The sequence below is a fragment of the Columba livia genome, chromosome Z (genome assembly GCF_036013475.1).
Source record: "Columba livia isolate bColLiv1 breed racing homer chromosome Z, bColLiv1.pat.W.v2, whole genome shotgun sequence".
NCBI lineage: Eukaryota > Metazoa > Chordata > Aves > Columbiformes > Columbidae > Columba > Columba livia.
This window is the reverse complement of record NC_088642.1, coordinates 56,626,873-56,654,745: the sequence shown is the minus strand read 5'-3', so window position 1 is coordinate 56,654,745 and position 27,873 is coordinate 56,626,873. Positions and strand designations below refer to the sequence as shown.

The 27,873-nt window shown below is 36.4% G+C and overlaps 1 protein-coding gene across 4 annotated transcripts in view; it reads right to left on the bottom strand.

Annotated features, from left to right (window-relative positions):
• PRUNE2 (prune homolog 2 with BCH domain) overlaps window positions 1–27,873 on the bottom strand; it is a 139,598-nt gene that overhangs the window by 80,428 nt on the left and 31,297 nt on the right. For all 4 annotated transcript variants that reach the window (XM_065045943.1, XM_065045945.1, XM_065045946.1 and 1 more), the window contains exons 2-6: window positions 25,543–25,647; window positions 24,884–25,086; window positions 23,400–23,563; window positions 15,553–15,699; window positions 12,960–13,054 (exon numbers count right to left, since the gene is read on the bottom strand). In XM_065045943.1, the coding sequence (XP_064902015.1) occupies window positions 12,960–13,054; window positions 15,553–15,699; window positions 23,400–23,563; window positions 24,884–25,086; window positions 25,543–25,647 (714 nt within the window). The remainder of the gene's footprint in view (window positions 1–12,959; window positions 13,055–15,552; window positions 15,700–23,399; window positions 23,564–24,883; window positions 25,087–25,542; window positions 25,648–27,873) is intronic.

The window sequence follows — 27,873 nt, the reverse complement described above, 5'->3', positions numbered from 1 at the left end:
CATATCACATTGATCTTCATTCTGCTTTGCCCAAATTGTAAAATATTTTACTGTAGGTACTATCCAAGATACTATCTTAGGGTATATGTCTGGTATAACAGCATTGCTACTCATCTTCTTAAAATTATTCTGTCCCTCAACGGAAACTGGACTGTATCTTACCTCTAGAATAACCTACAGGCAAAGTTAATTCACTGTGCACCTGAAATCCCCTTTACAGGACAACATTCTAACCATACTTCAAAAGTTTTAAACTATAACAAAGTTGCAGGCATGAAATACCCAGCGTATCTTAGGAGGTTTGTATACCCATCTCTTGCAGCTTTCAACTACAAAATAATAAGTTTTAGCACATACTAGTGTTAGCATGACCCTCTTGCCAAGCTGTAGACAATCTCTTTTCAAATCACCTGCAGAATCCATCCAGTAAACATCCACTTGCCACTGCCTGACTACTTATCTTGCTGGATGTCACAGAGAAGGACTGTTTCCGCTCCCTGCTAGCTTGGATAAGACATAACATTTTGATTTACCTATACATAAAACATGAGAAAAGGCTGGAATCAGAACCATAAAACCCCTTTGAATTAGATTAGGACCAGAAATGTACGTATTTTTTTTTCTTCAAAATGTTTCAATCCATTAAATATATATAAAAAGGTAAAAAAAAATTAAATTCCATGTTACCACTGGGAAATGAATTTTCCTCCAGGCACACCAGCAGAGACTCAGCACAAGCATTTTGCTTAAAAGAATTCCTAAATACGAGGAACTTTTAACAGTATATGTCAAACAGTGTGTTCCTAAGAGACTGAAGCATATTGTGGTTATCCATTTCCAGCTGTTTCAGTGGAATCAAACTTTGTTTTTATGTTAACAGATAACATTATTATTACCACATTTTGTGAAGAATGGTGGCATCAAGCACAGATAGATGACTGACTGTGCAGAATGCCATTTGAAAATATGCTTGGTTTTTGAGTCAAAAAGTTAGCTAGATTCAATGCCACTTCAAATGTATTCAGAATGTGAGTTCACAATTACTGAGTTCACAGAAGAGAAAGGATTCCTTATCACTTAATTTACTTTAACCTCCCAACGATTTCCAGTTGACAGAAGCCACTGTAAATTAACGTATTTCTAAAATGGTTACAGCATAAAATCCACAGAGTCCAAAACAGACACCAGGGGCACTTGACTTCTGGCTGTTAATCACAGAAATTTAAATACATACATAGAAATTAGTAAAATGACTGCTTTCATGGTTCTGTCCACCTGGGCATCTTGAAAATCCCACCTTGGATTTTACTGCTACACTGATAGTACTAGAAGTCCACAGGAAGTGGGCTGAGGTTTGACTTCTAAGTAAATATTGGTTTATACTACAAAACACAACTCCATTACCTCAGAGGATCTGTGTAAGTGTAACTGACTGGAACACTGTAAACAATTAGGCTAATGATATACATGAAGGAAGAATTCACACTAGATGATAAAACAACCAATATTTTCTATTTATTCATCTACAAGTATTTACAGATTAGTTCATGGAGAAGATCAACAAGATGCAGCACACTAGAGGAGTATAAAATACCCAATAATGAGCAGAGAAACAAAACAAAAGACTGAACATGGGGAAATCAAACACAACTACAAGTACTAATATACAAAAGCATGCAACCTATGGACCTTACTGACAACCTGTGGAGATCACGCTGAGACAAACTTTTGGCAGAATCCAAAGAAAGAGTTTTGTATTTATTTGAACTAAGTACCCACAAGTGTTGTAAATTAAGTATTTCCTCTTGAAGACTTAGAAAAAGTGTTGCCTAAAGGAAATTATGCAGGACTATGCACATTCTTCTAAATCTGAAGCATGCACAGTTCTCAATCATTTGGCTGAATCCTCAGACCTGGAATGGGAATGTGAAGGTTTGTTGCTGATACAGAAAATATCCAGACAGAAAGTATGTGCATTACCAGGGTCTATTGGATGACAATAATGCAGACAGCAGGACTCAAACCACGGCTTTTTAAAAGCATTTTCTTTTGTAGCCATTTCCTGTTTGTAATTACAGTATCAAGTGTGCTATGGTAGCAATTTCTATTTTCAGAGCAATGCATCTGTTTATGCAATAGAGTTTGGTTTGCTCATATACACCGGGTCCTAACTGTAAAACACTTTTTTTAAAAAACAAAACAAAACAAAACACAAACATTCCTTGAGCTGGAAGCGCTGATGAAAGAGTGCTCACTTTGGTTACTGATACATGCTTACTACTTTTTATTGCTCTCCAGTGATTTTCCACACAGGCATACTAAGTAGTGCAGTTGACCAAGTTCCAAAGAGTCCTTGAAGGACAATTATGGCAACAAAGCCCCTAGAGGGAGAAGTTAACTCACAGAGGGAAAGAGAGCACATATGCAACAGTAAAAGCCCCAGGAACTTGTAGGAGATGGGAGCTTTTCATAGAATCAGAGAATGTCCTGAGTTGGAAGGAACCCACAAGGATCATTGAGTCCAACTCCTGTCCCTGCATGTGACAACCCCACAGTTCACACCATGTGTCTGAGGGTGTTGTCCAGTCTCTTCCTGAACACTGTCAGGCTTAGGGCTGTGACACCTCCCTGGGGAGCCTGTTCCAGTCCTCCACCACCCTCTGGGGGAAGAACCTTTTCCTAATGTCCAACCTAAACCTCCCCTGGCAGATGTCCCTGCCATTCCCTGGGGTCCTGTCATTGGTCACCAGAGATAAGAGATCAGCACCTGAAATATTTCAAAATATTGATGCTGTGGATTTCCATGGTTGTGAATCTCAAGAAAAATCTATACCATTCTTTATTTTATATATCTTTCTTTGCCTGTGCCAAACCCTAGCAGTGGACCAAAGCATCAACACATTCACTCAGCTGGTGATTCTCCTGTGGAGGTTCAGGGAAAAGCTAAAGCACCCCATGCCACAGCAAGAGCAGCAATGTTTTCATCAAGTGCCCTTCATGGGGATAGCACAGCCCTGGGGGGTCTGGCAGCATGCCACATTGGAGCAGGGAAGGTGTAATTTACACACTGTCATGCAAGCTCCAGCAAATCAGTCTCATGGCAAGAAAAGTGCAGCATTTCATTGTTCACAAACTCCCAGCAGAGCGGCAAATATATATATATCTACTTGAGTAAATGCCACACCTGCATATGGGCTGAACCCGAATAGGTTTAGTTCAGTTTAAAAAAAGGGGGTGAGGGGAGAATATTAATATTTTTCATCGCTTTTTTTTCCTGTTCACTCACTGTGTGTTTACCATAAATTAGACCTGCTGAGAGTGTGATGCTGAGCAACCCATATGGCAAATACGCAACTGAGAGATGTGAAAGGAAAATCACTTTTCTGTTTCTGAGTTATTTCTCGTTCCTTTATTTAGAAAGTCTTTTTAAATAGCAAATGCTGAGAAACAATACTGATAATGCTATTTATATAGAGAAAAAGAGATTAACTTTTTAGACCAAAAAAATACATTTTCAGTAGAATATCATCAGTATGTGAAGATACCTGACAAAAACCAGTGCTTAACTCAGTGCTCAGTTAAGATTTTTTGAGTTAAAACACAATTACAAGAGTTCATGGTTGTTCAGTTGCCATTTATTCAAACTCACCCCCGAAATCTTCTTTGGCTAAAACAATCCACAGCTAGTGTAAGTCCATGATGTTCTACCAATCAAAGAGTTGACCTAACAGTTCCCATTTTGGGTGCAGAATTAATCTATTGCAGCCCTTCTAGTCTGTGACGAGCACTCAGAGAATGCATGGATGTTTGGCATTCATGAATCCCAAAAAAAATATCAAATTCTGGGTGTTGAATCCAGGCACAGATTGCTGACTGTAACTCACCGGCAATCTTGCAATGGTGGGGGAAAAAAGAAGACTGGACTAACAATTCCCTGTGGACTCCATTTACTCTTACCTTTCTGTTTCTGTTAAGTCTACATTGTTGTTTTGTTGGTGGTGGTTTTGGTTGTGGGTTTGTTTGTTTCTTTGTTTGCTTGTTTGTTATTCTCTTCTTCCCTCCCCCAGGAGAAGAAGGAAGGAGGGAGGCTCATGTTTTATGAAAATTCACTGAAAACATGACTAAGAAAAAGGCAAGAACAACAGCAAAACAGAAATATTGAAATGCAGTCAGGTTACAAAATATCTAGCAGTGAGGTTTGTCCTTCTGTAAGAAGAACCAGAGCTGGCAATAAATAGATAACAACTAACAGCTTTTGTTGGTAATGGTAGAATGCAGAGTAGAAGGTATTTTCTTCAACAAGTTTTTTTGTTCATGCAAAGGAAGAAACAAAAGCATCTGGCAATGAAGACAGATAATTCTGCCACATTCTCTCTTTGGTTTTACTAATTCTATAGTCCTGTTTGACTGGAGCCAAAGAACCAAGCAACCTGTACTCTGATTCATTATTTCTTTCTTACAGAACCAACAGTAACATTCTCCCCTGTGTGAAAGTGTTCTATATACATGTGAATTCCACATCTCTACAATGCAAATAGTGTGAGTTTTTGTACTGTACTGGGGGAAGATAAAACAATCAGCTGCCATAGTTTCCATTTGGCATAAACTTAGTGGTCTCAATTTTTTTCCTGTTTTATAGCAGCATAAGTGTTGTGTTTTTCTCACGTTCAGAAGGAAAGGGGACTGTAAGAATCCTGGAAGAGGATAATAAAATTTTCACAAGCAATCTAGCTATGGAGCTGCAGATCGGTGAATAACATTCATGCAGCAGCTTTATGATGAAAACTACATTTTGCTAGAGAACACAGAATTTGTGAATAATTCGGAATACAGAAGCAATGATCCTTATGATAAAGCAAAATTGCATTTTTTGGTAGACTTATAGCTAGTGTTCTTAGCTACTCTGAATTTGAGTACTCAAATATGGGCTGCAGGGTTTCAACTTGAATAATTTTGTATTTTTCTCATCCTTGTTTTATAAATGGAATCTATTTAAATGTATATAAAATGAAATTAACCCTGAAGTTTTCAGATAGACACACCACTTGACTTCAAGTAAGCCTGAGAGCATAACCAGTTACACAGTTAAAAGAAGGATCTTCCCTGTCACTAATTAACTAGAGAACACCAATGCTGAGAAATCTTACAGAGCATTTTATCAGACTAATTTAAAATTTAAAATGTTCCTACATCTTAAAATAACCAATAGCTTCAGGACTAGGCTTCTGATATGTATCAAAAGGTATAATATTCAGTGGTGTATGCAAAAAGCACAAGATATTGTAATGTTTACAAATTCACTTACATTCACTTACATTCAAGTTCAGAAGGTGTTTTAGGCAAATGCTTTACCAAACAAATGGAACAAAATTAATATTTCAAGACACAGCAGACATATTTTGTTGGTTTTCTGCATCAAAATATCACTAAATATATATTGCATGATTTTAAATGTGGTTTGTTTGGGTTTTGCCTCTTCTTTGAATTTCTAAATGAAAAGTGCAAAAGCAGTCACCAACACAGACATTTGCTTAGAAATACACCGGATCTTTCTGTCACTTCCTGTGGTCAGAATTGTTGTCTTCTGTATTAATGCAACACTAACATCAGCAAACCTAAAAGAAGTCCTTTCACTTATAGCTGGAATTACATTGTAATCTTGGATCAACAGTTTAATGTTCTAACTAAGTTATTTTCCGCACAACAGCAAAGAAAAAACATAAAGGAAATAGCAGAAAATAGAATTCAAATTTTCTGTAATATTCACATAGTTGTTATCCACATTACCCATTCCTATACTAGCGATGCATTATGGCTAGATCTTAAAATATTAAATATCCAAGTTAGGGAATACATTGACATTTTTAAAAAAGTATATTGAATTTCATAGAAAAAAACTCTCTTTATGCTGAACATTTCTCAAAACAGCACCTCCCGCTGTCAATGTCTATGCCCCATGAGCAGCTGAGCTGAGATGCTACTGACAAGAACTAGAAGAGTACACAAATGATAAATTAGTCAGCTTTGTGGAAGTCAGGAACACAGTCCAATAATGATACTGTAGATGATATCATTTTGTTTAACTGAGAGACAGTGCACATTATACAGCTGTATTTCATAAAGAAACTATCTTAATTTATTTACAGAAACACATTTCATAAATGATACTAAAGAAAACATAGTTTATCTTCTTGAGCAGCATACTTGTAAACACAAGCACATTTTAACTGTAATGTTAGTAGATGAATCTAATGTCTATGCTTATTCGTTTAATAATTCTCATTGTTATTTTACTTTGTTTATTAACATTTGAACCAAGACTGAACAAAAACAGTAAAGGCAAAATCATAAACAATAACACTGGCCAAATTTAGACCTGCTGTCACACAATTTATAACAGATGAAGTCTATCCAATTTCTCCAGACACTGAAATAAATTGAAATCTAACATGCATACCATTGAAGACCTGATATCACTGTATACCTCGAGTGTTCTTAAAGAAATACTGCAAGTACAAAATCACTGATACTTCTGATTTACTACAAGTTATGACAGCAGTATAGAATAACCTAATACACCTTGCAAAAATGACAGTTAATAAATCATTATTTAATGATTTAACCACAGGCTGAATTGGACTGATTGATAAATATACTGGTCTTGGCCAGTTTTATAAGTTTACATTTTTCTCACATTGCAATGGACCATAATGAACACCTTGCCTGACATCTTACATTACTTCATGCAGGAACACCTCACCGAGTAGGGGAACTTTAGCTCTTATCACCCTCACAACATCGTCTGTAAGGGATTTGGCCTTGATTTTAAAACTATGAGCAATCCTGATAGTCACTGTAATCAATGTCTGTTTTGCTGCCATCTGACTTCACATAGTTCATTAGGAAGCACTTAAAACAGTCTATGATTCCCCCCATCAGTTCCCTTTCACACCTTCAAAGATAAGTATCTAGCTACAACAGAGAATGCAGCAGGTCTGGTCCAGCTCTCCATACCTTGGACTGAACTCATTACAACCGGGGTACTTCTGCTGACCTGAGGCATCAACAGAACAGCTACCATCCTCCAGAACATGGCAGTTTGATGTTTCACATGAGTGTGGTATTTACACGAATGCACGTTCGGCTGCATTATTCACTCCTGTAAGGTGCTGACCTAATCCTTCTAATACTTCTAAAAAAGCAAATGAAAGTATGTCCAAGCTTTGTGTACTATATATGTTATACATTTTCCTAAAGGCAGATCTCATACACTGACATTTTAAGACCTTAATTAAGGTTGATTTATTTACAAATGGTATGTTTTCAACTCTCAGAAATGATGTATTTAATGTTTTATTTTTAAACACAATTAAAAAATAATATATAAATATATACATACTGCAAATGTAATACAGATAACAAATTCATTTAAGCCCATTTATGCACATTAGTGACACACCATGTGGCAGAAAGACTAGGACTACAAGAAGACCCCTTGGCGATTTATTTTATATTAAATCCCTAATGGCCTCTTCTCATCTTTGCAAAAATATGCACAAAAGTCCAGACTATGCAGCCATTGAAATGAATGGTTATTTATTTGCTAAACGAGAACCCTATGTTTAATGTTCCTTAGACATAAGGTAGTCTGCAAAAGTTGCATTCCTACAGCTCCATACATCATTTATTTTACATACCCTAACTTCTCACAACAGGCATCAGAAAAATATCTCTGAACAGCATTGCTATTGTAAGTTGTTGAGAATTTTGTTTCCAACTCCATTACTGGAAGATTAAATGTTAACATGTTTACTTGGGGTTTTCTTCTTGTTTTGTTTTTAGCATTAAAAACAAATTCATGGACAAATCTGATGTTATTTAAAATACGTTTATATTTATACTGCAGGAAAAAACTTCCCAAATACATAACTACAGTCCAGTCATTACAGACCAACACCAAAAGTTCAAACCTTTAAACAAACATGTTGCAATCTCACTTAACTGTATGCAATAGTCCACCTAGCCCTTCTTTGACACACTGCAGCGGAGATGGAGAATCTTGATTTCCTTTATCAAAAGAGTAAAAGCATCACTTTTCATAACACACAAACAAAATTGTCCACATGAGTAATGTAGTCTCATGACATACTACTGCACTACAAAACAGCCTCAAAATTAAACTGTGTCTCTGAGATCAGATTAGTTATTCACTAGGAAGCAGACACACTGTGTGCCCAAACATTTCTAAATTTCCTAAATTGCTATTACTGGAACAGCCACTGTGAGTTTCTCTGAGACACAGATCCACAAAAAGGAAATCCGTCAAAAGAGCCAGAAGTTTGTCTTGGTACCATCCTCAACTCAGCTGGACCACCAGGTGCCGCCTAGGGACAGCCCAGCTCACTGTGCCAGCATGAACTTGCAGGTCACTTTCTTGGTGACAGCAGCCTCCACTCAGGCTCTGACATTTTCTCTAAACCTCTTGGTTGGCACACACACAGAAGTGGCTCCAACCCTACAATACTAAAAGATGACACAACATCTACAACCTGGAAGCCAGGAAATACCTGATGAGGTATTCAGATACCACGGCCAGAAACACGAACCTTTAGAACACGTGTTACCTTGTCAGCAAAAGTCAATAGCAGACAATCACGGACTACTTGCCTTCTTTTCAACTAATTGCCCTGCCTCTCCCTGGAGAAACTTGATTTTCTACCCTCCTATGTTACTGCAAGTTCTATGAGCAGCTAGAATAAATTTTCATGAATCAAAATATTAAGAACAAACATTACAAAGCTACAATATCCATTTCAACAAAACTGAACACTCACGGAACCTGGTGCACTAGACTTCAGGAAACGGAAGGCAAGAGCTCAGTTTACAAAGGAAATATCCATTCCTCAGGAAAAAAATTACTTTCACAGAAAGTCACATTGACAAGATATTTCTCATTTCCAAGTGAATTCCAGCAGAGAACAAGCAAAACATACTCTCAGGGTATAACATAATGTAACAGAAATTAACTGTAACACATTCGCTAAATTTTGTTACAATATCCTATGAGTAATAATTTTTATGACTTGGGGAAACTTTCCCACAAAGGCAACAAAAGTAGCTCTCTGATCTAGGCTCTGTCACTTTTACTTTTGTCAGTCTAGGCTCTGTTACTTTTGTCACTCTCTTGAAAAAAACACTGTTATGCATGTGAAATCCAAGCAGGATTTATATATCTATTTATTTATATATCTATATATTTATATATCTATATATTTATATATCTATATATTTATATATTCTATATATATATTCTATATTATATATTCTATATATATATTCTCTCTCTCTCTATATATATATATATATATATATATATTCTATATCTATATATTTATATATCTATATATTTATATATTTATTTTATATCTGGCAGCCAGTCACTGGAGACATGGCTTTGATTTCAACTTCCAGCCTTAATGCCACCTAAATCCATGAAGATCAGATCCCAAAGCAGTTGTCTCAAGAAATGCAAAGCTGCATATAGACCCTTATAGAAACCTAGACATGGTCACATGAAATGCCTCCCCTGCCTTTAACACTAATGACAACACTGTCTATTCCTTTAATATCTGAAAGAGTCTATCAGGGCACTTAAAAATCTGACAGTTGACAACAAGTAGGCCAACAGACAAAGGATGTAAATTGATTGATTGATTGATGGATTGATTGATTGAATGATTGATTGATATCACTGCTAATATCAGTAGTTACATACAAATAAAGCACTGAGATCAAATGCATTACTGTTTTTGCATTCATGTCTTCAAGAGAAAGTGGAGAGCAGAAGTGTACCTGCTTGTGTCCTATTTGCCTGAGTACTGCTAGGCCATAGTACTCAAAGCAATTTATGAATATTAACTTACAAATGATGACTTATTAGTTACCATAATTTCCTTCCTTAAAAAGTACAGAACTTAGAAAACATTCCCATGGATACTAGAAAATCTGCATCCATACTAATAAAAACAGGTTTTATAGAAATATATCTAACATAAGCTTTGATTAGTTTAAATTCATGGCACATTTATGAAATAAAATATTAATATCCTCATTTACAGAGGGGAAACTGGGGAAACAATTTATTTATTTAACACAGGAAATCAGCAGTAGAGAAGGGAAAGGAACTTAGCTCCATGTCAAGACTTGGCTAAAAAGAACATCCAACCTCTCAAGAACAGAGGATTTTTTTCAGAATCTACTTTCAATAAAGATCTGTAAAATTTGCCATAAAAAATCAATATGGAAAGCTTAGAATCATTTGAGTATGTGCTACTGAAGTGTGACATTTGTTAGAATATCAGACTTCTTGATCTCCATCTTTACTATTGTGAAACTTTGACTGAAATCAGAGCTTGCATGTTGACCTGCAACACTTTCACTCTTCGTGATACAAACCAAACACAGCAGGGGATGTGTGCTTGTAAGCAGCTCACTCTACACAACTATACTTTTATAATCATCATCTTTGGTCTTAGCAGTATCATTTACATGGTAGACCACTGAACCAAAGCAAAAAATGAAGCCTACAGAAAGCACTTAAATGACAGATACTTTTGCATACATATTGATTAAAAAAAAAAAAAAACAACAACAACCTTATGAGATTTCTGAAGAAGGAAATACATTACAGATTCAACACCTGCTTGTTAGGGAAGTTCTATTTCCTAACATGAAGCAAAGCCAAGCTTGTTCTTCATGTTGCCTTACTGTTTAATCAGGTGACATCCACAAAGCACTTTGAGAACAAATTACCATTATTATTGCTGAGAAAATCCTGAAGTCATTGAAGTTTGTGTATTCTGAGTTCATAACAGAAATCTAAACTGTATTCAGACAGACAGGTCTGCACAGTTTTCTCTATAATTCCTTTATATCTATTGTTTCGGATACTGGTAACTAGTGCAAAATGTTTTTACAAGGCATTTCCTTTACCATCATGCAGACCATATTCCTAGTTCTAATTAGAGCAAGTAAAAAAGGTCTTGTGCTGATCAAGCACTGGAGATCAGAGAGTGCAGAAAATGTTTGGACAAAGTGCATTAATGCAGCAAATGGAAAATTGATTTCCATCCCAACTGTGAAATTAAGAGTCCTTTTAATACAAAGTCTGACTTTGTAAACATTGTAACTAGAAAAATGTAGTTACACCTCTGAAAAGATAGCTCTTTCTGAAGCAAAATATTCACAGCAGAACAACAGTGAGCAAAAGGTGAAGAGAGATACCCGTAACTTCTAGAAAAATACCATCAGAAATGCTAGTAATAAAATTACTTAACAGATAGGGATTAAAACCCATCTAACATCAGCAAAAGATTAATCAGTTTGTTATTTTTGCATGCAACTGAATCTACTTTTTCTTCCACAATGGTCACTAGATACGTCCTAATAATTAAGAAATATTTATTACTTGGCCACCAGATCTTGATGCTCCTTGAACAAACTACGTCAGCATGAAATGTTACATGATAACTGGAAAAAAGTGTGAAAATTTGGATGCTTTTAGGACTATGAAACCTATTGTTGCCAAATTCAATTTTTGAGTTGCAGCCAAAAGGAAGACAAGTTTTACATTAGAATTAATTTGAGTATGTAAAGTAATCAAGATGAGTTCAGCCATGTTTAGCTGGAGCTCAAATCTGTGGAGCACATGGCCTGCACACTACATAGTCTATTAAACAAGATTAAAAGGAAAATAAAAGAAAATGTAATGCTAAAGCTAGCTCCGAACTAATTGTCCTGTGTGTCCACCAGTCACTGAAACTGACAGATAAAAGAGAAAAATTTAAAACAAAAGAAGAGGCAGATTTTATTACGACCTTTTTTTTTAAATCCTATTTCCTCTTTTGGGGATTTATCTTAAAATACTCTTTCCCCATCCCCTCTCCTCCCAACCTTGGGAGAATTTTCAGGAGCAAAATTATGGTTCATAAAGCAGTGCAGTTTTGGTGGCTGGTAAAGGTTGCTTAACACTGAAAAACTACCCAAGAAAATAACAGAGTCTACTTCATTTTTTGAAGCTTTGCTACCTAACTTGCTTTGTATATTTTACTATGCAAGCACAAATCTATGGATAATTACTAGTTGGACTGCACCACAAGCTTATTCAACCACAGAAGCACCTTATTTTTTGTAAATGCATTACAAAAGACATATAAGAAATCTAATAGGATATACACAGGGAAGAGCTATTCAAGGTATATTTTTTTTAGTATCATTCGAGGCAAAACAAAGTTCTGATTAAAGTAAAAAGCAAAAGTAGAAGATGACAACTTATTTTCAATATCAAACATTTTTGTATGGGTCACCTTCAGGCGAATGGTGAGATTGCAAATTACAAATATATACTATGTAATAGTGCCTCCTTGTTGAGATTTTCTTCCATCTAGTTAGCTTTTTATTAATCAGTATATCGGTATGCAAACTTCCATTAGAAGTAATACTGTCATGTCATACTTGTTCAGTGATCTAAACGTCAATGCTTTTAATTAATATATTTACAAAATAGCTAGCAACATTTATATCTACTTTAGGTCAACATAAATAGCTACTGACATCTGTAACACAAGTGATCTTGAAATAATGATATAAAACATACTACACAAGAGTTTGCCCTAAACAATTACAAAACATTTGGGACTGGTCAAGAAAGAAAATCTAAGCTGCCACTTCCAGGCTGTCTCAGGGATATTCATTATGACAAACCTATAGATTATAATCAGATGCATGGTAATGTAAGACAGACTACAAACAGATACTGTTTCTCTCAGAGTTAATTAAATCACTGAAAATTCTGTTCATATATAATCTTGAGAAAATAACTGTTTCAAAACCTTTGTTAAAGAACTGTCTCCATCTGCAACAGGCTGTCTACCAACTAGATTGTTTAGGTTTGCTCTTACCTCCAGTGTCATGTACACAGTGCTAATTGCTACTTTGATTTCTCCATCTGAAATCTCCTTGAGATCCTTCAGCATAACCTCCTCAATGCTTACACCTGTTTGAGAAGAGAAAGGAATTTCAATACATACAAGTATCTACAGCTGACCAGATGCAGCAACATAAATTAAAAACACATCTTATACCTTAAAGTTGAGCCTCCTCTATTTTACAAAATTCTATGAGAAAATTAAAACCAGCACTAATATCTCCATTCTTAATGTTTCTAGATGGATTTTTTAAGCAAGAAAAAGATTTAAGGGATGTGAGGGGGAAGCAAAGGATTAAGAATTAAGTCTCCTTCAATGAAGTTGTGTAAACACCCAGATTTTTTAGGCAAACTGAATTCCAGCGGATGACAAATGTATACATAGACCCTTTCTATGGTTTAATATGAAATCACTAATATGAAATACTCCTGGAACAAATAATATATTGAAAAGCACATGTGGAATACTATGGTATTTATAAAATATTCAAAAGAAAAGCACTTAAGATATTCTGTAAACATAAACACATTCAACCTCTCTGACCACCCTCACAAACTGATACTAATACCAATGGATTCCTCTTATGTACATCAAATGGTGAGTGAACCAGCTAGATGTTTAGGTACCACAGAAACAGAAGTACATATTAACATCAGAAACACGAGTGTAAAATCAGAGTTGCTTCACATTGCAACCAGACATGCTGGTGTGTTTAAGTACAATGCACTGAAAATCTACATGCCTTAAGTTTCTCTAATAGGGGATGCATCATGTATAGGAACACCGTCATATCACACAATTGAAAATACAGACAAGATAGTAAAATGTCTATGTAAAGAAAGATGCAAGCCACGTACTTCAGTGGAGGGCAGCAACTAAATTGTCCACAGACTTTTAAAGTTTAGCAGCATAACATCCAAAAAGTGTCTGCATGACTGATTTTTAAGAGGGAGCCAAATACCAACTTAAGCCAAAGAAATTAGTCCTCTCGTTACTGTTCCTGTATAGTGTCCAGCTACTGCATTCAATCTAATGAAAAAGTGAACTGGATCACATTCACCTATTTAATATATTTTCATGTCTACCCTTTTAAAAATATTTACAGGTAACCTGTAGACTTCCTGGTGGGCTACAGTCCCCTGTGCCTCAAATAACAAATGCTTTCATGAGTTCAGGCCAATAAATCATTATTTCAGCATGAAACTGAGACCTTTTTTTTCTGAATTGACTTAATACTGCCTGAAATAACAGGTACACAAGGTAAAATATTCAGTAGAGATTAGTGCCTTCAAAGGACCTTGGAAACTCAACAGCACTTTACTAATACAAATGCCACATGAATATATGCACTGCTAAATATATCCCTTGTAACACAAAGCAAAAGCAAACAGCAAACAGTAGCTATGAGACAAAAAAAAAAAAAGAAAGTGTACGGCATTGCCTCCTCATGTGGCATATAAAAATTATTGGCAACCAGTGCCATGCAGACTGAATCCATTATATATATACTTGTCCAAGTTCTGTGTTTTGGATATTGAGTAAACTTCATGGGCCAAGTACATGACAAACATTACTTCCCAGGCAACCAGCAGAACTAAGAACTGAGCTCCATAAAAGCCACTTTCACTGGGTCTCTCCAGTACAGGCTACATTCAGTTCATTTCTGAACTATGATTCTTTGACTAGTGTCTGGAGGAACTTCAGGGAACTATGTGAAGATTTATAGCCCTGAACTAATTTAGTTTGCAACCTCACTGAAAGAAAGAGCAAAGGAAGTAGCACCTCAAATTCTGTCCGTAACTATCAGCTTGGGCAGCCGCCTCAGGCTGACAGTCTGCATTGAGATGAGAGGATACTGAAGAGGAGTGGACAGAGTCTGCATGGACTTTGTCCATACCTGATATATGTCACAAAGAAATATCTCAGTAATTCAACATTCACTTTTTGCTAACAACTTGGTAGCAGATGCCATTTAACAAAGACAGAAAAAAATGTGAGAGTTATTGCAAAAATTTTCTTCAGGCTTTCAGAACAGCTCTTCAAAAGCCTGCTACCAAATTTTGGGTTCAAACATTCCCACTTTTGATCACTGAACAAAACACAACTGTGTTCAGCTACTTCTAGCACAAAAAAACGAAAGAATTGCAATTTTCCCAGTGCTTCCTTAATCTTAGTCCAAAGTCAAATTCTTGTCACCTGTACAGAGCCCTTGATAAATCTGAGAAGGTTCAGAAGATAAAATCCACTCCCACACCATATAGGCAATTATAACACAATTTTTGCACATGGGCTAACACATTGATTATGCCCCTATATTTCATCGACACAAATTCCTCACTGCCATTCATTTGTAAAAGCAATATATGAAGTCAATTAATGTTTAGTTTATCTGCAAAAGCAATACAAGATTATTTAGGAGTTTAGTAGTTCCTCAACAGAAATCACAGTTCCATGGCTCATGTACCTGTCAAAGAAGGTAGTAGGCTGCAACAATTTTCACCACACACAATACAGTTACATTGCTAAATTTGTAAAAGGTCTGAAAAATGAAAGCAAGTTGCATTACCTTGTGTGTTAAACTGAGTTTCCTGGAGAACAGAGATAATTTCCTCCCGTGGGGGAAGGTCTGGAAACCTTTCCTCAAGGATTGACAGTACTTTTTCCTGCTGCTCTGTAATTCTGTCAGCCTCCAAAGACTTGAAGAGAATGCTTCCTGAAACATTGAAAGACAAAAATCAATGCCTCCTGTAAATGGCAAAGAGGTACTACAGAAACCAGAATGTTTACTGTATCACCATCCAAGCCCTTTCCTTCTTGGAGGTTGTTCCCACTGATGAGTTCACTGAATTAGATATTGCACACTTTTCACACCAATATATCTTCCTAACATGAAGGCAGTTTCTAAATCTGAACTAGGTGGCTTGCTGGGGCTTATGCTACAGCTAACTGGATGGTCCCACCACTGCCACGGTTTGCAGCATGCTTCTCTACAACGAGCACAGATCTGCAGCACGATCACTAGCCAGCAGTGGGTCTTCTTCCTCTCTCTAAGCATTAGACCAAGCGTTGGTCTTGGAAACAGTAAATCCACATTGCCAACCTTCCTTCTATAGACATGTCAATGAACTGCTACCATGGATATAAGGAAGAAATTCTTTACTGTGAGGGTGGTGGGGCACTGAAACACGTCCAGAAAAGTTGTGGATACCCCAGCCCTGGAAGTGTTCAAGGTTGGTTTGGATGGGGCTTTGAGCAACCTGGTCTAGTGGGACATGTCCCTGCATGTGGCAAGGAGGTTGGAACTAGATTATCCTAAAGTAATCAGTCATTTTGGTGTAACTGCCTCCAGTTAATTCCTCATCAACTAACATTACAGAAAAGCACAGCATGTTCAGCCAAACAAAGTGATGCATTCAGTTTTAAAATTTGAGAGAAACATAATCCAATACATGACTTTGCCATAATTGGTACGCTCTTACAATATAGAGGCAAGTTGGATATATTTTCAGACAACTATGTGTTGCACATATTCCATCCTGGATGTGAAACATTCTGGATGGTTCAAGGTTTAAAGTCACCCTTTCATTCCTGGGAGATTGCGATCCCATTTATTAATATACCCAAAGATCGCCTTTGCTTCCAATTACTCATATTAAATTAGGGATAACGAAATCTTACAGTTCAGCATTGAAATTGTCTATTACTGTACTGTGCAAAGGGATTTCAAATGAGTGTATGATTGCACTGCATTATGCTAGGTCAATGAGAAAATCAGTATAGTAGTATAAAATAGTTATTATAAGCCAAAATATTTAGGCTTTAGCACAGAGCCAAGAGAGGAAAATAAAAACTTGGACACAGCCACCTGCAATCTCACTAGACTGACTAGGATCCAAACATCTAGTATGTATTAGTTTTTCTTCTATACTGTCATCACATAAAATAACAAAAAGCATTTCTTCAAAATTCATAAAGCACTTGCAACACAAAACAATTTTGCCACAGTAAGTATGTGCTTTCTTATTAGATAAATCCTGTGTGAATTAAATAATAAGTAATTCTTAACAAGCCAAAAGCTGTTCCCCATCAGATATTAATTTCTGGAAATTCACACACATGAAATTCCCTTCCGTGTTTCTGTTACAGATACAGTAACTGTCAATATTCTTTTAATTCTCAGTTTCCCTTTATGTCAATTTCATCATCACTTTAAGGCAATGCTCCTGCCCTATTTGATACTATTACAAACATTAAAGAAATACAGACTGCATGAAAATCATGTATACTAACCCACACTAACATTTGTAAATTTAGGTACACAACATATGGCTCCACAGCAAACAGATTTCAGATGTCTACAGGTAAATAACTCAAAGTATCTAAATACATTAGCAAGGTCTGTTTTTCAGCCCCTTTTATATGAAGCAGCAGCCTACAGGAAAATTAATCTAACAATATCCCCTAGTTGTTCCCACCTCTAACCAGTTAACAGTGCTTGTGCTATACATTCTTGTCCATACCTTAGGGAGGGCGGTGACCAGAATGAGTTAGACACACTGCCCACAGCACACTTCCAATCAGCACAGAGCTGCACCTGGATAACTGGCAGCTCAGGGACCAGGCTGCACAAATTATTTTAGCAATAGCAATCGTCTGCTTTTTCAGCATCCTTTTTTAACTCCTCCAGGAGAAGAAAGGGAAATTGCTCATGCACACACAATGGAAACGGAGACTCCAGCAGAACGTACTGGGCCTACAATGCTCAAATTCATCATACGATTACCTACTGGAGGGAGGCTGCAGCTTATCCTGCCGGCCTCCCAGCAGCACTAGGATGAACTAGGCAGTCTGTCCATCTGCATAGGTCATCAGACACAAAAGGTGTCAAACCTTTACCACAGCTGTGTGTGCTTTGGGTGGGGAGAATATTTGGAGAAGACCAAGAAGAAAAAAATCTTAACACAAACATACTGGAAAATGCAATAAAACGAGAGGTGTGAGGTGTATATCCAAACTCATCAGTTTTGAATTCAACATGACATAAGCTTCCTTAACTGCCTAATTATACAGAAATAACTACTGTGTAGTGGGTTTAGTGTCAGGTAGGCAACTTCTGATTCATTTTAGCTCCATATATCAGAAATAATTTCAATCTAATTACAGGATTGATTGTGAATTGAGCAATAACTACACCACAGTTTTTATCTAATCAGTCCTGGATTTCAACTAAGCTATAAGACAAATACAGAACTATGTCCTTCCTAAAACATAATTAAAGCTCAAACATACAGAAACAGTCAAATGAACACAGTTTCTGAGTGTCAGAAGTTAAAGACAAGTATTTTTTCCTGTTTCTTACAGAAACAATTCCCAAACTATTACAATAAAATGAAACAGATTATTTAATTAGCCTTTTTTCTATGTCAGTATTTCAAGCAGGGAGTATTCCCATCTAGCACAGGCAGATTCTACTCTAAAGTTCAGGGCTGGGCCACCAAATTAAACCAACTAGCTCCAGGCCCAATTTAACCCAGCCCATCTATAGCCAAGCAAAAGGGTTTGGAGAGGCAAGACAGGAAAGAAGTTGAATGAAGAAGAGGAAGGGTCTCATATTTCTCCAGCTGCAGGAAATAGGAGAACTGGTACCACAAAGCTGTGGTGAGTTTCTAGCAGGTCAGTATCTGGCTGTGGTTTTAATAAGTGCCTGAACCACAGCAGCTATGCAGCACCAAAAATCATCGTAAGTATCTGTTTGCTAAAATAATAGATGGATTTCTTTCATGCCAAAGCAGTTCTGCTACAGTGTTGAAGCAGCATTGCTCATGCCAGCTAAACTAGCTTAATTGTCCTAAACACATCGATTGGTGGAAGGAAACTTTTACATTACTTATCTATTCCCTAATCAAAAGGTATGGAAAGATTGCCCAGGACATACTAAGACAGCCTACCATGCATTTCTATAGGTATCAGTGTGCATTTGTCTCTTGCTTTCACATATGTGACAATTTCTTCGTTTCTTCAATGGTAAGGCTGTCTTGGATTTGATCTCACCTTTGGCAAGACAGACATTACGGTAAAGCTGTAAAACCAAAATACGTTTAGACTTGCACTGTACTGCAGAATCTAACTGGAAGCCTTTGCCTTTCACTGCTCAGTCCATCTCAGGATCAGTCCCTTTGCATAGTTTCATCAGGGATGATATCTTCAAAGATAAAAGCAAACTTAGAAATGTGGGGATTCATCACTTAATACAAGAATGAAATGCAGTCAGCCTGAAATAATGCCTCATCACAGGCAGACATCTTACAAAGTTTCTTTTTAAGAATATTTTTCCTACTTGTCACAGCAATACTATAGTGTGTGTAATTGCTAACTTTTCTACTCAGATTAAAGCAAAAAAAGGATACTTCTCAAATTAACAGGGTCTCAGCAAGCTCTAAGATCAACATTTATTCTTCCTTCATTCTTTAATACTATGCTCATCAGCAGGAAAGCAAGGCAAATATATGTCTTCTCTCCTAGGCATCCTCAGCACCCCTGTGAGGGTTAAGACTCCAGGTAGTTTAGAAAATCAGTTCACTCAAGGTACTTTTGCTTGGCCAAAGGTCAGTAGTCCATTTAGCTATGTGCCATCTTGTAAGTACTTTCTACAAAAGAAATACATGGGCTCAGAAATCTCCTGCAGATTTTACTGAGTGCTGGTGCAACTCCCTCAGGGTCTCTGAAAGCATAATGGAGGCTGCTCTGTCTGCTGACAAACACAGAAAAAAAGAAATATATAATAGCTAATATAACACTCAATATTGTTTCTTGTGTACATCACACTACTTTACATATTTTTTTTTCCTAAGGAGAGGTCACTAGAAAATATGTTAGGACTCTTAAAAACAATGTGCATTTTATTCTTTTTTGCAAAGCAGTTTGGAAGTGGAACACTAGTTTTGCCAAAAGCAATTGCTCTGCATTAATATTAAACATGATCTAATGAAGGCAGAAGTCGTTTTGGGAAAACATTAAGAACAGCACAAGCATCCCCTGAATTATAAGTTTATGGCTGAGAGAAACAGTACAATGAATATATAGTCATTTCTCCTGTGAAGGTTTTCTTCCATGACCTGGAAAAATAAAGGACAGGGAAAAGGGGAAAACCAGCAGTCCCTCACAGAAAGTGTAATTCAACACTTCCCACCCCCAATAAAACACCACAAACCAAAACTGTAAAATGGACCCAAGCAAGTAGTCTTCATTGCAATTAAAAGGAAAGCCCCAAAGCTGCAATAAAGTGTAATCTGGGGGGAGAAGAAGGCAGGGAGAGAAGCACTGCCCCTAGTAAAATCGCTTTGATACATACAAACAAATATATCAGTCCAAATAAGTGCAGCATTTGCTGCAGTTCAAAATGCTCCTTTCTTTCTGGCATATATATTAGGGGTAGACCAATTAGGGAACATGTGAATCATCTCGTTGATGTACAAGACATAACAAAACAAAACAAAGCAAAAAGGCATGATTCCCAAAGTCCTTAAAAGGGTATTTCTTAACATTTGCCTGGGTGGCTAGAATAACAAACTAATCTTCTCTACTGAAAGTCAGACTGCCCCAACAGAGCACAAAAAGACCTCAACTATGCAGCTCATAAGTAGCAAAAGCAGATTCACATTAAAAAAAAAAAAAGGGGGGGGGGGAAAAAGCTGATACCCTTGCTGTAACTCTGTCTCTATTTACATGTAGCATGTCTGCACCTTGTGTCATCCTTCAAGGCCTTATACAAATAAACACAAGGAGGCATTTTTGAGAATGCATCAGCCCAAGATACCTGACAGTGAAAGCCTGGAATCACATCCCTGCCAGCTGGCTGCAACAGAAAATGTAATGATTCAGCAGTTTAATGGATCTTGAGTTTGGCAACCATCCTCTTATAAACATCTCTGGGGAAATAAAATAATACAGGCCCAAGACTCTGGCACGTTCTATAATTGTTTGCTTCTGGCACAAGTCCAGGGACAGTGCAAGCTCCAACTTAAGGCAAATATGGCTGCACAACTGACTCCCCAAGCAGGCTCTATTCAAAGCCCAAGAGTAGAATTAACTTACAGCATGTCTGACAGGGAGACAAAGATACCAGGAAAGCATTCAGCTGAAGAGAGGTCCTCAAGTATTAAACTGCCCAAATCAATAACCCTCAGTTTAATGGGAAAAGTCTTTTCTTTTGACTTTTTTTTTAAACACAGAAAAGCAAGTGAAGTTTGTTTGAAGTTGAAATAGGCACCTGCCTTTGTTATTAAAATTTTTTAAATGCTAACAGACTGTAAGTAAAAAAAAAAATAAGTTTGCAAAAGAGGCAAAATATGAAGAGGCAAAAAATGAAGCTGTCACAGCCACTAGGCAATAATTATTAAAGCACAAGATATTTGTATTGTCTTACAAGACTTCTAGCAGAATACTCACTGGAAAGCCAGAAAATAAAAGATGAGTTCCCAGCTCAGAGACTCAGATTTTAACTTCTCTCAGCTGTTTTGCAAAAATACAGATCCTGATTGTCAGAATTTTACTTCCACTTTGGCCTTCTGTTCTGAACTGAAATCTATGTATACTAACAATACACAGATTTGCATTGGAAGTAACATCACGAAGTGGGAAAAAAAATAGTAGGACCCTTTCATTGGCTGTACACCTGTGGAGTGCAACCAGAGAGAGGGTACATCATATAAGCCTCTACACATGCATTTACTGGTAGTGAGAATGAAGCAGTCATCGTTCCTTCTAAACCATTATATATTTACTGTCTCTTTATTTCCTGTGCTCACAGGTGAGATAAATTTCAAAAGCTACACTTTATGGACAAAGACGTTGACAAAAGGACTTAATACATAGATGAAAAATCTTTTATATTTTAAGAGAACCACAAAATAACTCTCTACTGTTCAGCCTTCTATATGTACAAACTGCATTGCTGTGAAAAGTAGAAAATCATCAAGTCACAAGTCCATCTGTGTTTTGCTGTTCATTCTTTGTCAAACATTTCTCATAACATGCAAGAGAAGGTATGCACTCAGTTCCTCAAACATGCACTACCAAACACAGTAATAAAAATGAAGCTACAAATTAAAGAAAAAATTAGCTGCTATCTCCCTCAAAACCACAAGTGCTATCTCTAATGCAAACACTTTCAATATTTCTCTAATAAAAGCACTTCATTTTAACTTGGATACAGACTAGAGAGCCCCAAAACATGCAGACAGTTGCATCCATGTACAGTACTGGAACATGTTAATCATTCAGAGCACTGCATCCTGACTCTTGTCACCGGTATCCGGAGACATGCCCAAAAGCTTTCTTTGGTTCTGCCTCTAAAATCAATTACTATGCTTGATCACTTGCCTAGATTCCTGGACAGTTTGTCAACAGAAATTAGGAGCTTACAAAAGTGTTTCACAGCAGGTTTACTGGAGCTTATTAGCATGGAAAGATACTAAAAGACAAGGCTAAATGCTGTGTTACTGTAAATGCTTCTTCCATGGAAACATAAGAAAATATTACCTTTTGTGATTTCTCAGAACATGCTCATTATATTAGCTATCACAGTAACAAGCCAAGATTCCAGTAGTTTCTGTAAACTAAGTGTAGGCAAGTTTTCATAATCCCCGTTAAACACGCTCACTTTAATTTCTTAAAAGGGCATTTAACAGTTGCACATCAATTAAACCCTGAAACCTTTAAAATTCATTAAACACTATTAAAATTCTGTAAATAACTTAGAAGGAGCAGTCAGTTCTTTTCTACCCCAGTTTTATTTCCAATTGAAGAGTTCTACTACAGCAAATTAACTGAGGAAACTAATACAAACTATGAACTAGGACAGAAATGAAAATACTTCTGACTGTTGAAGCCACATCCTTTGTCCAGGCGTATGATATAACACAAAAGGAGAGTGCAATGAAGATTTGGTTACAGTGATTTTAAACAGTAAAAGTTTCACATCACACCATTAAAACATCATTCTGTTAAGAGGTACCACCATTGAGAGAAGCTCTAACATGTAAATATTAGATTCCAACCCATGTTGCTGTCCACAGGCAGGCAGAGCCGAGCTGGTGGCACTGCGCAGCCCCTGGAATCGACGAACTGCACAGCTTTTCCAGCTACCCAGCTGGTGTGTCGACAGCTCCATTTAATATTCTTGTCTAGTGATACAGCAAAGACCTCTCATGCCTATTTTTAAATGCACATTTTTAATATTCGATATAATGTTACTCTTTAACAAACTCTTTACTCCCTGCTTCTTTTATGAAGCTTCCCGTGGTCTTTAAAGGGATTGTTAACCAAAGAATGGATCACACTCTTTCTGCATGAGCAGATTCAGAAACACTCCATTAAACCTTTCAGTATTTAATATAAAGAGTAATCTCTCACCTCTGAGGAGATAAGCCAGTTGCTGAGTGATTAACTCTGGTGCCTCTTGAAGAATCTCTTTTACTACTAAAGAGGAAGAAGACGCTTGTAAATCCAGGCTTCCATCACCTTTCTCATCTGGATTGATGACCTTGACAACAGCTGATTCCAAACTTTTATCCTCACTATCAAGCAAATTTAAAAATTATATATATTTTTCTTTCTAGCTGCTTAGACATCCCAGCAAAATAATGAAAAAAGAATATTAATTCCAGAGTATAACACTATTGTTATTGCTACTTGAAGTCTGCTATAAAGCCAAAGAATGTCACAATGAAGTCTTCAAACTCTAATTTTTTTAAATGAAGTGTTCAAAGTGGTTTTATTGCTTGATACAACAGTAAATAATAAGACTTAAATGTTTACACTTCCACTATAAAAATATTTAAAAATCAATAATTTGAAGATAGTATTTCTACATGTACTGAAAATATCAGTCTTTATATAGGGGAGATTTTGAATTTTCCCCATTGAATATTTTGGCAACTTACAAAAGATCTTTTTTTTTGCATTTAGACACTTTATGTTTCTGCTTACAATAGCAATAACAAAGCCAAACTATACTTAATAATCTAAAATGCTAATCAGAATTTTTTAGAAGGAAGAAATACAGGGAAGTATAGTAGTAAACAAAAAGCAAATACTATAGATAATTTTTACTTTGAAAAAGTGAATGATATACTGTGCTGACTGCAGTTAAAGAATCAATAGATAAGAGATTCATGCATATTTCTCTACTTTTATTCTAATCTACAAGCCCCTCAGATTCGGATGGGGCCATAGCACAACAGGATGCTGTTTATCCTAAATGAAGTTCTAAAGAGAGTTGGAAACAAACAGCATTCTTCACTCTGGACAAGACAAGCAGACCATTAAAAAGAGGCTCCCTATAAAAGATTCACCATGGGCTTGTAAATATTTCCTCTTAAGGACGGATACATGGACTATGGTCTTCCACAGAGCAACCCTGAGCCTCTGGCACTAATGCCATTTTGAGAAAAAAATGCTGTCATTTCTAAGGACTGCAATAATCAAGCATCACCTTAACAGAACATGTGCAAGTGTGCTGGCCACATCCAAATCAACGTGAGAGCCTTAATGCCTTTAGTGAAAGCTGAGAAGCAGGAAAAAAATTTAATCTCTTATTTACTGGTCACAGGAAACTTCCAGACTATTTAAACTAAATTAAAATATCTAATCTAAACTGTGTACTTTACTGTGCACAGTACTTTAAAAGGGAGCTCAATTAAATGTGATGGAAGGGTGACTATTTAGTTTGTTACATTTATTGGACATAAAGGGAGACAAGATATATTTTAACTTTTCTTTTTTTTTGTCTGTGTTAATGTAGTAATACAAACATGAATGCAGAAAAAATGTAAAATATAATTTTTAAAACAGCTCAAACCCACATAAGCCATCTTGTTGTACATACAATGCAATACCTTGTCAGCATGTTGCTGTTTACAAGTGTTAAAGACAATTTCCCTTCAGCATTCAGCTGGTTCAAATTGATTTCATCTCGGAAGATGTGGAATGACTCTGGGATATTCAGCTCCTCCAATATAAATCTTGTCTCTGTAAAGTAGCTAAAATCTCTTCTTGGTATGTTCAACACGGGTAAGCAAAGAACGTCAGGAGGACTGACCTGTAACATAGGTGTGCATTTGTCAGAGTTGCATAAAATAAGACCTGTTTTTTATTAAGAAGATGTTTTAACAGAGTTAACTTAGAAACAGTCTGAATTTTATGTTTGAATTTTTCCCCTTTTACTTCTCTTTTAAAAAATGTCCTTCACTTTTTTTCTTTTTTTTTGTCTCTTTCTCCTACAGAAATACTGGGAAACTAGGAAGGAGAAAGGAGAAAGAACTATGTACAGGGCTGATATTTTGCTGCTATTGAATAAGACACTTAATACCCACTCAATAATTTTTGTGTGGAAAGAAATTTAAATTGTTTCCATTTAAAAACCTCACCTCTGATTATAACAAAATCATTGTCCAGAATAATGTTTCTACAGTATGTTTTGATTAACTTAACAATAAGATGTCTGTAACAAACTGAAACAAATGAGTTAAGACCACTTGGTCTATTTTTCCATTACCTTGTCTAGAAAGTAGGCATAGGCCAGAGTAGAAATAAGTGAATCCAAATCACAGGATTTATTCCCAAGAACAACATGGACTTTCTCCAGGCGTTTGCTCCTGTTCTGTAACACATTAGAAGACAATTGCAATGAGTGACAATGATGAGAAAAAACAAAGCCTAGTCACCAACACTTCAAAAGACAAATTAAATGTAAGTATTGTCCTCAGTTGTAGCACTTTTTGACATCAGCTGAAGCAATGCACTTACTGTGCTCACAGCTCCCAAGAAAGCCACGATACAAGGGACCCTGCTTTAGAATTGAGATGACATCTAACCTGACAGAAGTCCCTTTTTAGTGAAGTAATAGATGAGTGGCTCTGGAAAAAGCTTTTGAAAACACCTGACAAATCCAGTAAGAAAAACAGTTCCAAAGAGTGTGAAAATAAACACAGCAAGCTATACACAGCAAGTTGTAGTTTTAATTTCCCTTTTTAAATCTTTTTCCTCAACTGAAATCAGTATCTAGACAAAGTAAGTTGCTTTCACCCTGACTTCAAAAGCTGAACACACCCTGTGAAGCACTGAGGGCAAAGTGAACCAAGCCTGTTCTGCATTTAATACAATTAAATATAATTACGAACCTTCCAAATGCAAGGAAAAACAAAGACAGACTAACTTTGTGAAAGCAAAATAATGCTGGGAAGTGTCTACCTTCTTCATAATTGCACATCATTAATGTCAATCAAGCTGCATGGAAACATTCTTGTTTATTCTCTTTCAATGAGCTATGCTTCTTAATTTGAGAAACACATCTGACTGATGCTAAGGTAGATGTCTCAGAACAAAATACATGCAATTAAACATTTTTGTCCTTGTCATATACAGGCTGACGTACTTTTTGTTATTTTGATTTAGGACTCTGGATACCAAGTAAAATTCTGATCTTTCAACAGAAGTATATAATTAGTATATTATCCTCAATAATTTCAAATGTGCAATTTTTTTTAAATTAACCTTTTTTCCTCTGTGTCTTGTCTTACCTCTATCTGGATATAAAGGAGAAACTTAGCCCTCTTTCCCTTATAGGGAATACCTTTGGGTAATAAAACCAGGACATCTATTCATCATTCCCCATGCTTTGGGAAAGACAGATAGTTTTCTGAAGAGTACAGTGCCTGGCACAGATATGGTCATTCAAGCTGTAGGCCTTCACCAGCAAAAAACTGTCTCAATTTTCCTCTTTTCAGTATAGTTTTTGTCACATTGTTATTCTGAAGCATACATATCTGTTTGATCTGCTACCCTGAAGAATGAAAATAAAGTTCATGAGCTCGTGTTTTCTTATTAATCAGTGTATAGACACCTTTTTCTTTACACTAATCGTAACTGCAGAGTAAAAGACTCAACCTTGAAAAGGAAACTGAACCAACTGACAAATTTATTATTAAATCCACAAAGTCACCTACCTCTAGGAATCCAGTGCAAACAACAGTATAAGAAAATTTCATGCTATGTGATGCTGGTCTATATCTACGTATTCTGTACCTACAAAACTATTTGCTTCCTGTTGCTCATATTCCACAGAACACTACCCCATACAGAACTAGCAAGGATCCTCAAGAGTCATCTGAGTTTCAGTGATGAATATCAGACCTATTCATCAGGTGCATGAATGTTTTCTTTTGAAAAATTAAGATTTTTTTGTGTTGTCTTTACAATCACTAAAATCTGCACATTTCTTTTTACAATTCACATGTTAGCTGTAGCTTTGTTAAACTCATATATTAGCTGTAGCCTTGTCACACGGGTATACTGTAGTTCTAAAACCTGCAGAAAATCATGTGGGAGGAGAAATACCAAAGGTGGATATCCCTGACACAGCTCAGTACATTACTACCGAATTATTAATATTTACCTTCCCACCCCCCAGTGATAACCACTACAATAATTCAGTGACACATAAAGATCACACTTGCATAATCTATTCACATGGACAACATTTTCTACTCCGAGCACCTTTGTTATTTGAACTGGGTATTTATCTGATACCAGAATCACAATGTATTTATATTTTAATAGATTACTTAAGACAGCTATGTAGCATCTCCCCCACTCCATTTTAACAGAGAAAACCTTGTACCAACAACACAGGTACTTTATCAAAAGCTTAGTGATGACCACAGTATTACACAAGTCAGAGCAGATAAAATACTGTTTTATCCTGCCCCAAACTTCAGTGAACGCAACTGCAAACATTTGTCTTGGAACAAGTGGGTGCCATCTACCAGTTCCACACACAGGACTATTTTTAACCTTCAATTTGATTTGTGGCATCTTAAAAGTTGCA